The 13,916-nt window shown below is 39.2% G+C and overlaps 1 protein-coding gene across 5 annotated transcripts in view; it reads right to left on the bottom strand.

Moving 5' to 3' along the window:
• PTBP2 (polypyrimidine tract binding protein 2) overlaps positions 1-13,916 on the bottom strand; it is a 90,288-nt gene that overhangs the window by 35,993 nt on the left and 40,379 nt on the right. For all 5 annotated transcript variants that reach the window (XM_075002611.1, XM_075002612.1, XM_075002613.1 and 2 more), the window contains 2 exons: positions 7,905-8,077; positions 7,366-7,509 (listed from right to left, as the gene is read on the bottom strand). In XM_075002611.1, coding sequence (XP_074858712.1) covers positions 7,366-7,509; positions 7,905-8,077 — 317 coding nt within the window. The remainder of the gene's footprint in view (positions 1-7,365; positions 7,510-7,904; positions 8,078-13,916) is intronic.

Genomic DNA, 13,916 nt, shown 5'->3' with positions numbered 1-13,916 from the left:
ATCCAACCTCTTTAAAAACAAAAATCCCAAAAATTTCTTAAAGCAACAAGCAGTTTTAAAAATGCCTAGGATAATCACATTCATAATATATGAGCATATGCTTACATTACTACTGCTATTGCCAACTGATTACATTTTAAAAGGGTTAGATATTTTTCCGATGAAAAAGTGCAAAAGTGTGTTTTTATTTCAGGTTTTCATATAGCACCTTTAAGTAGCAAAACAATACACAATAGAAGAGAGAAGTGTACATGCCAGGTAAGTATCATAATTGATCAACATATGAATGCGCATTGTGAACTCTAATGGTATTATCAGACACACCACGCAACTGCAGAGTTCAAAGTGAACATGATATTTCTGTCACTGTAACAAATTAAGTATAAGGAAAGTAAGAAAAAAAAAGACATGATGAACATGACTTGGGACAAGAAAGTTTACTGTATAATGTTGATACTCTCATAAAAATATTTTGGAGACAGTGATAATTTCCTTTTAAAGATACACACGAAATCCACATCACTTTTAAGCCACTCAAATGTTTGGTAGAGTTACCTCATCATTGATTCTTCTTGAATTTTCAAACAAACAGTAATGTGCCTATTAAAATGTGTGTCTCGGTAACCTCGGAAGAAGCTTGTGTTATATAATCTGAAGACCAGAACCTGCAAACTCTTACTTACACTATTCTGGTAAGAATTTGTAAGATCTAGCTTTCTATGTAAGAGTCTGTAAACACTCTTTCTTCACTGTGTGCTTGTTTCTCACAGTTAGTTTATTAAGGTCAACTGGACAGCATACCAAAGCAAGCATGATTGGTGAAATAAATCTTTGCAGTACAAGGCCTACAAGTTTAGAAATTATCAAAGCCATGAATTGTTGAGTTTAATATTTACTCCTTTTATAGAAACCCTAATTCTGAATGTATTCGAGAAAATATAACTGTTGGAACTGGCTAATCAGCTGCACGTTTAACTTATGAAATACTACATATATTAAATTTCTTTTAAAGTTTTATAGTATTCTTCCACATTTGAATATTTCACCTTGACTTGACTGACTTTAACCTTGACATTCTGAGTATAACACAAGACACCTACAAGCCTCCTCCACTTCACTCTGCCTTGTGACAAAAACTTCTAGTTGACTCCTTCAATTGCTATCCTTCAGTCTCAGTAGATCTTCCCATGTTGTTCGAAGTCTTCCTCTTTTACATTTTCCTTGCAGGTTCCATTTGACGGACTATGCTGGATGGTATTCTGAGAGCGTGGCCTAGCCATCCTCGTTTTCTTCTCTTAATTTGAATGTCAAGTCTTCCCATTTGATGCAAAGGATGTACTTCAGGCACCTGTGTATGAATGTCTGTAGATTGTGATTTGAAGACTTTTTAGTACACCAGGTCTCACATCCTTACAAGACCACACTCTCCACATTCACGCTGAAGATTCAGAGTTTTGTCTTTGCTGATATCTGTGAACTCCATATGGAACAAAGAATCTTGAATGAAGCTGTTGCTTTCCCTATCCTGGCACTGATATCCTTATCTCCTCCTCCGTCTCTGCCCATAATACTCCCCCCCAAGTAGGTGAACTGCTCCACATCTTCAAGGTCATCCCCTCCCAATGTGATGGTGTTATTGTTAGATTGGTTGATCCTCACTGTGTTGGTCTTTGCCTTGTTAATGCTCAGACCAGTCATTGAGGTAGTTTTGTCTAGTGTTGTGACTTTTTCTTCCATGCCTTTCTGTTGGTGTGAAAGAAGGCTGACTTAGTCAGCAAAACCAATGTCATGGCTGTTTGAGAAGTGTCCACCTAACGTCTCATGGATGGCCATCTGTTGTCCTACTCATAATCCAGTCCATAGCAATCAAGAACAGGAAAGGTGACAACAGGCAAACTTGTGGCACATCTAAGAGTATGCTGAAGGATTCTGTCAAAACACCATTGTGGATGCCACAGTGTTTGCAGCAGTTTCTACAAGATGTCTCTATCAAAACTGTTGAAGGCTTTGTTGAAGTCTATGTACAGGGAGGAGTTCAACTCGAGCAACTGTTCTATGATCACTCAGAGTTGCTCTTTGATCAGTACAAGATCACTTACTTCAGAAGCCAGCCTATTCTTTCCTAAGCTGTATATCATTTTTTCTCTTCATTCTCTATAAGAGAATCCTATCAAACACTTTTCCTGGAATAGACAGTAACATGATGCCTCTCCAGCTCTTGCATTCCTTCAGGGTGTCCTTCTTTGTAAGCTTGATAAGGTACCCATGTTTCCAGTCTTGTGGGATCTCAGTGTCCCAAATTTTCCCCAAATAGATTATTCATCATGTTGAACCATAGAATTATAGGGCTGGATGGGACCTCAGGAGGTCATCTAGTCCAGCCCCCTGCTTCAAGCAGGATCAACCCCAACTAAGTCATCCCAGACAGGACCTTGTCAAGCTGGGACTTAAAAACCTCAAGGGATGAAGAATCCACCACCTCTCTAGGCAACACATTCCAATGCTTCACCACCCTCTTGGTGAAGTAGTTTTTCCTAATATCTAACCTACACCTCTCCCTGTTCAACTTCAGACCATTACTCCTTGTTCTGCCATCTGACACCACTGAGAACAGCTTCTCACCCTCCTCTTTAGAGCTCCCCTTCAGGAGTTGAAGGCTGCTATTAAATCATCCCTAAGTCCTCTCTTCTGCAAACTAAACAAGCCCAAATCCCTCAGCCTAGCTTTATAGGTCTTGTGCTCCAGCCCGTTAATCATTTTTGTTGCCCTCGGCTGAACCTGTTCTAACACATCCACATCCTTTTTATACTAGGGGGAGCCAAAACTGGACACAATATTCTAGATGCGACCTCACCAGTACTGAATAGAGGGGAACAATTACTTCTCTAGATCTGCTCAAAATGCTCCTCCTAATGCACCCTAGTGTGCCGTTAGCCTTCTTGGCTACAAGGGCACACTGTTTACTCATATCCAGCCTTTCATCCACCATAACCCCTAGGTCCCTTTCCATCATACTGCTGCTGAGCCAGTTGGTCCCCAGCCTGTAACAGTGCTTCGGATTCTTTCATCTCAGGTGCAGGACTCTTCACTTCTCCTTGTTGAACCACATCAGATTTCTTTTGGGCCAGTTCTCCAATTTATCCAGGTCACTCTGGATTCTCTCTCTACCCTCCAACGTATCTACCTCTGCCCCCTAGTTTTCTGTCATCTGCAAACTTGCTGAGGGTACAATCCAGTCCCTCATTCAGGTCATTAATAAAGATGTTGAACAGCACCGGCACCAGAACCGAGCCTTGTGGCACTCCACTTGAAACCGACCACCATCCACCTATTGAGCCATGGACCACTACTTGTTGGGCCCGACCATCAAGCCAGCTTTCTATCCATCTTATAGTCCAAGGATCCAATCCAGATTTCCTTAACTTATGGGCAAGAATGTTGTGGGAGACTGTAACAAAATGCTGAATGATATCTCATTACCTGCCTTGATTTTGATTCTTCTTTTGTAGGTCTACTGATGTTAATTTACAGAGGTACATTTTTAGGTGGTAACTCCAGAGGTTCTATATGGGTGGGGTGGTTCAGTAGCTCTTCAAAGTGTTACTTCCATCTAACAAGCTGCTCCCTTGGATTTGTGAGCACACGCCTCCTTATCTTGCACTGGCTGACCCACCGCATGCCAGCTAGCTTCCGTGTGATGTTACACAGCTCTTTCAAGTTTCTCTGTCTTGCAGCTTGTTCCACTTGCTGTGCAAGGTTTTCCACAACTGTTTCACCTTATGATAGATACTAAAAATACCATAATGCACAAGACTATAAAACATGAAGTCCACATTAATCCATTTGACACTGACCCACTGAAAATCAGTTATGGCAGTCATTCTGTTCTTAACTCACCTAGTTGTGCCTATGTACTGCAGCACACAAGGTAAAAAATATTTGTTTAAATCTGAAGTTTAATGTTATTTTGTTGTTGGGCTTACACGTATTTTAGGACAAAATATCTTAACAAAATTATTAAAATGACACAAAACATTCAAATGGCTCATTTAAATCTGTGTTTATATTCAGGCATGACCACATTGCTGAAAACCAATCATGGGACATTCACTCATTCTTACTTTGAGTTTAAACACTTGAGCTACATCTACACTAGCCCCCTCCTTTCAGAAGGGGCATGGTAATGAGGGAGTTTGGAAGATGCTAACGAGGCACTGCCCTTGGACTTCAAAAGCCCTTCTTCCTAAAACCAAATAGGAAGAAGGGGCTTTTGACGTCAGGGGTGTCCTTTCAAAAGGCCCCCATCTACATGGGCGGCATGCATTCAGAAAGAGGCACTTTTGAATCACATGTGGCTGCTGTTATGCTAATGAGGCATGGCATATTCACACCACAGCCTCATTAGCATCTTCCAAAATCCCTCATTACCATGCCCTTTACGAAAGGAGAGGGCTAGTGTAGACATAGCCATGGCTGTTTAAGATACTCCATCTTTTCTAATTTCAATTCCCTCTCACCTTGCATTACCTTAATCATTTGTACTTTTCTCCCTTTTCCTATTCAATTTTTGCATTAAATCTACTAACCCTTTCATTGTCTTTGCATTTCTCAGTATAGAATATGAAGAGAGGACAATGTTAAAAATGAAAATGCCTTGTTACAGCAGCTTTCAAATGCAGGTAACAAAATTATATGGTGAGTATTCCAACTGACAAGACTTAATGGGATACTCTGCACAAATGACTCTCGAAAAACTTTTTAGTTTTCCTAGTAAGTACCAGTTTCCAGCCCTATCATAGCCAAATGGCTCCTGCTCAGTATATTGCTCTACTACATTGATGATGTCCTGTAATATTTATAAAAGTGTGCTGTTAATTTATAATATAAGAGTTGCCAAAATAAGGTTGCTTGCAAGACTGAAACAACTTAGTGCTGAAACAAATAAGAGTGTTATAGCCAAGATACTATCTCAGTTGCAAGCATCACACCAGAGCAAAAGATGGTTGCTTAAAGCAGACAGGACATTACCAGAGGACCTAAAGAAAATGAAAGGCAAGAAAACAACAGATGATGTTCCTATTGTTTAAAGTTGTACATACATCCACCACTGCCCATACTGATGGCATGTTTTTATTTTCCATTTCCTTTACAAACTTTATTCTAGTTACTTTTATTATTAAAGAAAGTACACATTTCTTACAGCAGGCATTTTCTAAACTTACAGTCTAGGATATTCTTTAATGGATAGGAGACTACTCAGAGCTCCAGAAGATCTAATGTGCTGGTACTGTGAGGCAGGGAAAATTAATGCTGAAATTAATTTTAGCAGAAAGCAAACATATCAAGCAGGGAAGTTTCCAGAAAATTTCTCTTTAAAAGATAATGGCAAGTTATTTGCTAATACAGTATTATAACAAAAGGACCTAAATGCAACAAGAAAGTAACAGAAACTAGTGATTGTCACAACCCAGTGTTAAGTCTGATCTAAAACGGAACACAAGAAATGAAAATGAACATATTAGCATCTGACCTGAGAGGAGCAATGCTTCTTTTCCCCATTCTTTGTAGGATAAAACAATCTCAAATAGAAAGACCTTTTCTGCTCCTACCATATTATCTTTGAAACAGTTTCCCCATTCCATTAAAAAAAGTGAATTATACCTGTTTTGGAAGAATAATAAGTTCTACACACATTGAGTATCAAACAACAAAATTCTCACTTACTGAAATCCAAGGTGATCATTAATGAATTTTTCTCCAGGTACTGTACAGTAGGAACAGCAGACCAAACAAGAGTATCAATGCTACTGAACATGTGATTCAAAGCAGTTTAAGTAGGACTCAGCTGAACTCTCAAATGCCAGAACCAACAAACTGTTAAAGAACAACATTTAAAAATTTTGGATGTTTTCCATATTTTCAAACATATTGATTTCAATTACAACACAGTGGTCATTTTGTTTATTTCATACTGACACTGTAAAAAAAGAAAAAAAAATAGTATTTTTCGGTGCCCTCATGCTAGTAACAGTTTCTGCTCAATAATGATCCAAACCAGTGCAGATAATTGTATGTTCAGTTTCATCATCTGAGTCAGATGCCACCAACAGACTACTGATTTTCTTTTTTGTTGGTTTAGATTCTGTAGTTTCTGCATCAGTATGTTGCTCTTTTAAGACTTCTGAAAGCATGCTCCACACCTCCTTCCTCTCAGACTGTAGATGGCACTTCAGATTCTTAAATCTGGGGTCAAATGCTGTAGAAATCTCACACTGATACCTTCTTTGCATTTTGTCAAAATCTGCAGGGAAAATGTTCTTAAAACACATATTTGATGGGCCATCATCAGAGACTGCTATAACATGAACTATATGGCAAAATGCAGGGGGGTAGGGAAAAGGCAAAAGGACACACGTTTCTCCCCCAAGGAGTTCAGTCACAAATTAAATAAATGCATTTTTTAATGAGCCTTACCACCTTTTGAACGGTCACTGAAACATGAAGGGGCATATGAATGTTTACCACATCTGGCACATAAGTAACTTGCAATGCTGGCTACAAAACTCTCATGAACATCTGTTCTCACTTTCAGGTGACATTGCAAAAAAGCAAGCAGCATTAACTCCCATAAATGTCCATAAATTTGTTTCAGCGATTAGCTGTGCAAGAAGTAGGACTGAGTGGATTTGTATGCTCTAAATCTTTACGTTATTTTGTTCTGGAGTGCAGTTATGCAAACAAAAAACCCCTCCGCATTTGTAACTTCCAATTTCATGCTACAGATTGCACTACAATATTTGTATGAGGTGAAATGAAAAAATACTATTTCTTTTGTTTAGCATTTTACAGTGCAAATATTTGTAATCAAAGTAATAATATAAAGGTAGCACTGTGGTACACTTTGTATTCTGTTTTGTAATTGAAATCAATATATTTGAAAACATAGCAAAACACCAAAAATACTTAACGTGTTTCAATTTATAGTCTACTGCTCAACAATGTGATTAAAACCAGGATTATTTTTTTAAATTACAATTAATTTTTAGTTGATTGAGTTAACGGTGATTAATCGATAACCCTATTAACTTCTAAATCAAGAGTCAAGATTAAGATTTATTCTATGATTTTTTTCAAATTAAATTAGAAACAATTAACAATGAAATATATTAATAAAATACTGACATATAACTGCAGCATGTAAAATTCCAAACTCTATGTATTTTACAATAACACAATAAACCGCAGCTATCATCAAGAGAGTTAAGTTCGTACAAAACACATTCAAATCATTTTGTAGCCATCAATACAGGCCAAGCTTAATTTGCTATTGTATGCATTTATTATACTCCGTAACAGTAAATATACCTGGTTTAGTGTATTATCAGTCTTTAGTTCTTTATGATTAGAGTACTGAATATAGATGGGTTGGTTACGAAGATGAGGTGTCACAGCAGAATAGTAATTAACCATAGTGATAGCTGCTTCTTCTGTTGCCAACTCCAAAAAAGCCTGTGATGTAAGTGTAAAAAAAAATTTACACACTATTTACATGTCGAATTTCTAGAATAAAACATTGACATAATGCAGGGATCTAAGATTTCTAGATTTCACATTGGAATGGGCCTGCAGTGGCAAATAAAAAATACATCATTTTGCACCTGCTCAATTTAGCAAACCGTGGTATGTGCATATAAAGTGAAAACTTTGAAGAGGCTAGCTTAAACGGTTGGCTTGCAAACTATATGGAGTACATAGAAGAGTGCAAACTGAAACAATGTGAGGCTTTGCACCTCAACTGTTTACCATTACATCTGGATTAATGCAAATAATATTTTACCAGCATACTTAGAATTAGAAAATACTTAAATCACTGTACTATAAATGGAATTCTGAAACAAGAATACCTGATTTTTTCCTTTTAGCATCAGGATGTTGGTTACCTTACCAAAAGGTAAGCCTAAAGCAATAACTTCTGTTTCTGTCACTTCACCAGGCAATTTCCTGATATGAAGAACACGAGAAGGAGCCCCATCCATTTTATCGTCCGCTTTGAATTTCTTGTTGTCATTACCATTGGCTGAAAGATATTTTTAAACTCCATGTCATATTTGCAAGTCTGTAGTATTTTAGAAAATATCTACACTCGTAAACTTTTCAAATAAGATGGACTTTGTACTAGAGGCTAAATATTCAAGTCACTATGTGAACTATGCACTCTCCCATTCATGTCAGCAGAGCCATTTAACAGTTTTCGAAGATTTCCAGAGGAATTAACAAGCTATCTGAAAATCTGGAACTGCTGCAAGTCAACTGACAAAATCTGGGAAAACAAATGTGATGCAGAGGACTAAAGAAAAAAACCTTTGTAACTGTTAAAAAAAGTCCAGTTAATTTAATTTTGGTATGTTATGGAGGCGGGGGGGACTAGAATAAATCAAAAGGCAGGCACTCATGTCAAAAAATTCTCTCACAGCCCAGCCTGTGACGTAAGAGTTGGTGGTGGACAATTCCACAGATGGAAGAGAATGGAGAACTTCACCATCTTTCAACTCAAAAGCGCAGTGGGATTAGCCTCTCAGTCGTCACTACAGCATTACATTAATATAATAAGGTCTATAAGGAACTATTAGGCTTTCTAATCTGCCTCCACGTACATAAAGACCACAGACTTTCACTCATTTACTCCTGTACTAAGCCAAATAACTCATATTGGACAAATGCAAAAAAAAAAAAAAAAATCCAGTGTTGATTTAAAATCATCAATAACTGGAGAACCCGCAATTTGGTAGCCTGTTCCAATGATTAATCACCCCACACTGTTAAAAATCTCTACCTTATTTCTAATTTGAATTTGTTTGAACTTCCAGCTATTGGTTTTCATTATGACCTCCTCTGCCACATGAAAGAGCCCCCTCTTCTGATCTGTATTCTCTCTATGAAAATATTTAAACACTGACTAATTTAAGGTCAGAAGGGACCATCATGATCATGGAATCTGACCTGCACAGAACCTTACCTACCTACACTTCATATCACCTTCATTTTCTTTATGATCAATTAATCAAATTGAGCTTAGTCTCTCATTGCAACGCACTTTTGCAGGTTTCATACGGTTTCTCTCTCTTCTCTGCATCCTTTTCAACCCCCTTTCTGAATTGCAGACAGCAGAACCAGCTGCAGTACTGCAATAGTAGCACTCCCACTGACTGACTGAGAAAGAATCCACACAGTAGCAGATGTTTGCCCCCCACCTCTTAGGAAAGTGATGGGCAACCTGCAGCCTGTGGGGGAGCATACAACCACTGGGGCTCCACCTACAGCCCACAAATTCCCTGGCTTATTCCCTCCCCAACATGTCTTTAGGGCACCACAGCCCCACATTTCCTATTCCTCCCCTTCCCCAATGCTTTCACAGGAGCCACAAATCATGTGATTTACATGCTCTGCAAGTGCTAGGAGGCAGGGGGAAATGTGCAGGTAAGTGTGGGACTCCGGTTCCCCAGTGCATGAGAGGCACATGGTGGAGGGGATTCGGACAGTGTGCCAGAGGGTCACAAGTAGAACCCCATTGGGCTGCAGGATGCTGCAGCCCACTGAGGTGAAGGAGAGCCACTCATGTGGCCCAGCCACTATTCACGGTTGCCCATCCCTCTCTTAGGGTACGTCTACCAGCAAAAAATCTCATGGCTAACTGGTACCAAGCAACTTGGGCTCATGGGGCTTGGTCTGTATGGCTCTTTCACTGCTGTGTACACTTCTGTACCTGAGCTCTGGGACATTTCTACCCTTCAACTGGGAGCATGAGCTATTACAGTACCTTTACAGAGAATTATTAATTAATAAGGCAAGCAATAAAACCAAAATGGAAAACAAAATATCTGTAATCCTTCCATCCCCGGATGAATAAATGCTGGCAAAACTCATGAAATCAAGCAAGTTTAAAAAAATCAAAATTTAGCATAAAAGATATTTAATAATAGTAATGCAAAGAAAAACTCATCATGCTACACTTTTTCATTATAACTGCTTGTATTTATGTACTACTGAGTCCAGCTTCCTGACTCAGTTAACAAAAGTTACTTTGACTCCTGAGCAGATGAGGTTTATGCATCAATAGCAGACCTTGTGCCAGCCCATAAAAATACTCTCTCGGTGCACACAGCAGGGATGGCCGCTACACTTGTAACGTGAGTTTTTAATGGCCAAAAGTCGCATGAGGGACCACTTCATTAACTGTAATTCCAGGGAGTATCATTTGACATCCTGTGTTTTATGTACCAACTTATCAGTTACGCAGAAATATGCCAATTACTGTGTTCCCTTTAGGCCCACCATGTGTTGAAACATACCCTTAATTTAAATTAAGCTAAACCTTCAAATATATATTTACGTTTTTATTTATATAATAATGTATATTCAATATGGGATATTAAGAAATATTTGCACTGAATACTTCATTATTTACAGTGGAAGATTAATTTCAAGTTTTTAATAGTATTACCTAACAGTGATCGTGTTATATTCTTTACATCTAAGAGGATATTCTTTATATCTAAGAGGACTTTTTTCTTTATACCAAATAATCTAAAGTACCTTTAAATTAGTTATCAGTATGATAATTGAGCAGGCAGTTTTTCATAAATACTTTTGTCCTTTCTTACGTATTTTAATAAGCAGTAACAAAAAATGACGACATTTAAACTACTATTACTTGCGTCTGAGCTACCATGGATAGAAAGGAAAGTTATCACCTCAAAAGTCATTTCAGGCTCTCTGCAAGCTCATCATCACCATCATCATCATCACCACCACCACCAATAACTGTGAGCTCAGCGCCCGTTGGTGTCTGATTCCTCTCTCACTATTTCCTTCCATCTTTCCCTGTCTGTGGACTGGTTTAGTTTCTGTAGACTAGCTCTGCACCAATCTACCATATCATCTATCCATTCTCTGTGGGGCCTGCCTCTCCTGTTCAAACCACCCATTATGCTGAATACCAGCGTCTCGATTTTTCTTTCATTGTTCGTTCTGCAAATATGCCTAAATAATTATAGCTTCTGTTTTATAACCTTCTGCCTCACTTTCTCTTTTGGCTTTCATCTTTCTATATAATTCCTCATTGGTGACCTTCTGCATCCATCCTATTCTCAGAACCTTTCTATAACAACTCCTCTCGAACGCCAATATTTTTCTTTTCAAATCTTTCATTATCACCCATGTCTCACATCCATACAACATGCTGCTGAATACACACATTTTCAAGATGCTCCAGCTTTGTTCCTAAGCTATTTGCTTTGCTTTTCCAGATCTTATCCATTGCCTTCAAATTTGCTCTTGCTTTCATCATTTTACTTATTTCCTTCTTACAGTCTAGATCATATGTTGTGTTGCTCCCCGATATGTAAACTTCTCTATATTTTCTAGTTCAATACCATCTACACTGATCTTCCTTCCTATTTCCTTATCTCCAAATACCATTGTTTTTGTTTTAACGATGTTCATAACCAGCCCGTACCACTTCCTTTCTTTGTTTAGCACTTGCACCATTTTTGCTGGCTTCTCTTCATCCTCCGCAATAACAACTATATAATCTGCGAACCTCAAGTTGTTAATTCTTTTCTTGTGCACAGATATCCCTTCTACCTCTTCCTCGATCTTGTCCATCGCTCTCTCCAGTTGCATGATAGAGAGAATTGGCAATATTGGATCTCCTTGTCTCGTACCTCTACTTGTTTTAAACCAACTTCCCAACTCCCCGCATGTTCTCACCACTGCCCCCACACAGTCGTTGATATCCTTCAACAACCATATCAGTCTGACATCCACTCCATACGACTCCAACACCGCCAAAGTCACTTCTGATCTACACTGTCAAATGCCTTTTGAAAATCGATGAAGCAAGCGTATACATTCTTGTTCTTTTGTCGAGCTTTCTCCACTATCAGTCTTAGTGTCAATATCTGCTGTATGGTACTTCCATCTTGTCTGAACCCCACTTACTCGTCTGCTATACGTTCTTCTATCTGCGATCTTAGTCCCTCCATCAGTATCATCATCAGCACCTCGCCTAAATGACTCGTTAGGGCAACCGTTCTGTAGTTCTTGCACTCCAATGTACTTCCTTTCTTGTATATTGCCACTAGTACAGATCTTGTCCATCCATTAGGCGCCTTCCCTTCTTTCCATGCTATATTACATAGTTAGTGTATTTCCTGAATCATGCTTTCCTGTCATCTCATCATTTCCAGGGCTCTTGCTGTTCTTTGGTCATTTCACTGCTTCTTCTACTTCCTCCTTTGAAATATCAGTCTCGCTCTCGATGTTCAGTGGCAATATCTCTTTCAGTTTTTCAATCAGTCTCTGAGACACTCAGGTCTAACTGTGCTTTGAACAGATTGGTGCAGTATCTCATCCATTTCTGGAAAACCTGCAAGCTCAGGCAAAGATCATTGCATTTGACATGAAAATGTCTAATTTTGAAGAAGGTTTTCTTAGCAACCAGAACAGCTAGAAACTTACTTTCCTTGTTTTTAAGGAATATGAAATCTGGGACGGAAAACAAAATATAACTCTAGAGCAGTGTTTCTTACACCATGTTCTGTGAACAACTCACAGGTGTGTTGTGTGCATCTGACACTTGTTTGATATCATACACTGCTCATTTTCTGAATCATCACCTTGTCATGATGAGTGGGCTTGTGTGTTCCAATGGACCTGAGGGCAATGCCACAGAGAGCCTGGAAGAACACTGTTGTCAACTGAAAAATGCCATCAACTGCATAACAAAGAGAGAAGCACATGTCAAAGTCAAGGCAGAAATCTAACGTAAAACAAAGACCCTGAAAAAACAGTGGTGGACTGAGAAGGCGTGAGAACTCCAGCCTCTTGCAAACATCAGTGATAAAGAGATTTCTTCAATGCCATCAAAACTGTTCATGGACTGAGAATCAAAACTGTGATATCAAAGGATGGTATCCAACTCTTGAAAGACAATGAAGCAATTGCTTCTCACTAGAGGGAGCACTATAACAAGCTGTTGAACCACCCCTGCATCGTGGTTGTAGAATCCCTTGACCAAATCCCTCAGCAACTGCCTAGGGATGATCTTGCAACGCTTACTACCCTGAGCGAGGTCCAAGCTGCCGTCAAAGCAATGAAGTGCAACAAGGCAACCAGAGTAGATGGAATCCCCGCTGAAGTTTTCAAATAATGCGGGCCAGAGCTCCATAAACAACTCCACCTCCTGATTCTCAAGATCTGGGAAAGGAAACAGATGACATGAGATTTCGCAGATACACTGATCATCAGTCTCTTCAAGAAGGCAGACAAGTCGGACTGTGCAAACTATCATGGCATCTCCCTCCTGGCAAGAGTAGAGAAAATCTTATCTTGAAGCCTTGTAAACTGAGTCCTGCCACTCCCAGAAGAAATTCTCCCAGAATCCCACTGTAGGTTCCAACCATTCCAAGGAACAGGGGACATGATCTTCACCACCCAGCAACTGCAAGAAAAAGGTCATGAACAAAAACAATTCTTACACATGAGTTTCATCAACCTGACCAAAGCGTTCAACTCAGTCAATCATAGCATCCTGTGGACCATCCTCTCAAAGACTGGCTGCCCCAAAACATTCATTAGCATCTTGAAGCTGCTTCACAATGACATGAGGGCCACAATATTGAGCAACAACAGATCCCAAAGTGACCCCTTTGAGGTCAAAACAGGAGTCAAGCAAGGCTGCATCACTGCCCTATCGCTTTCGGCATCTTCATCATCACGACCCTTCACCTCATTGATGGCAAGCTTCTAGATGGCGTGACGATCGTCTACAGAATAAACGGAAAGCTTTTCAATGTCAGGAGAGTGAAGGCTAAAAGTAAGACCTCCATGATCTTGATTACGGAGTACCAATACAC

The sequence above is a fragment of the Carettochelys insculpta genome, chromosome 9, assembly GCF_033958435.1.
Source record: "Carettochelys insculpta isolate YL-2023 chromosome 9, ASM3395843v1, whole genome shotgun sequence".
NCBI lineage: Eukaryota > Metazoa > Chordata > Testudines > Carettochelyidae > Carettochelys > Carettochelys insculpta.
Note: the sequence above shows the minus strand (reverse complement) of the source record. Positions and strands in the feature narration are given on the sequence as shown.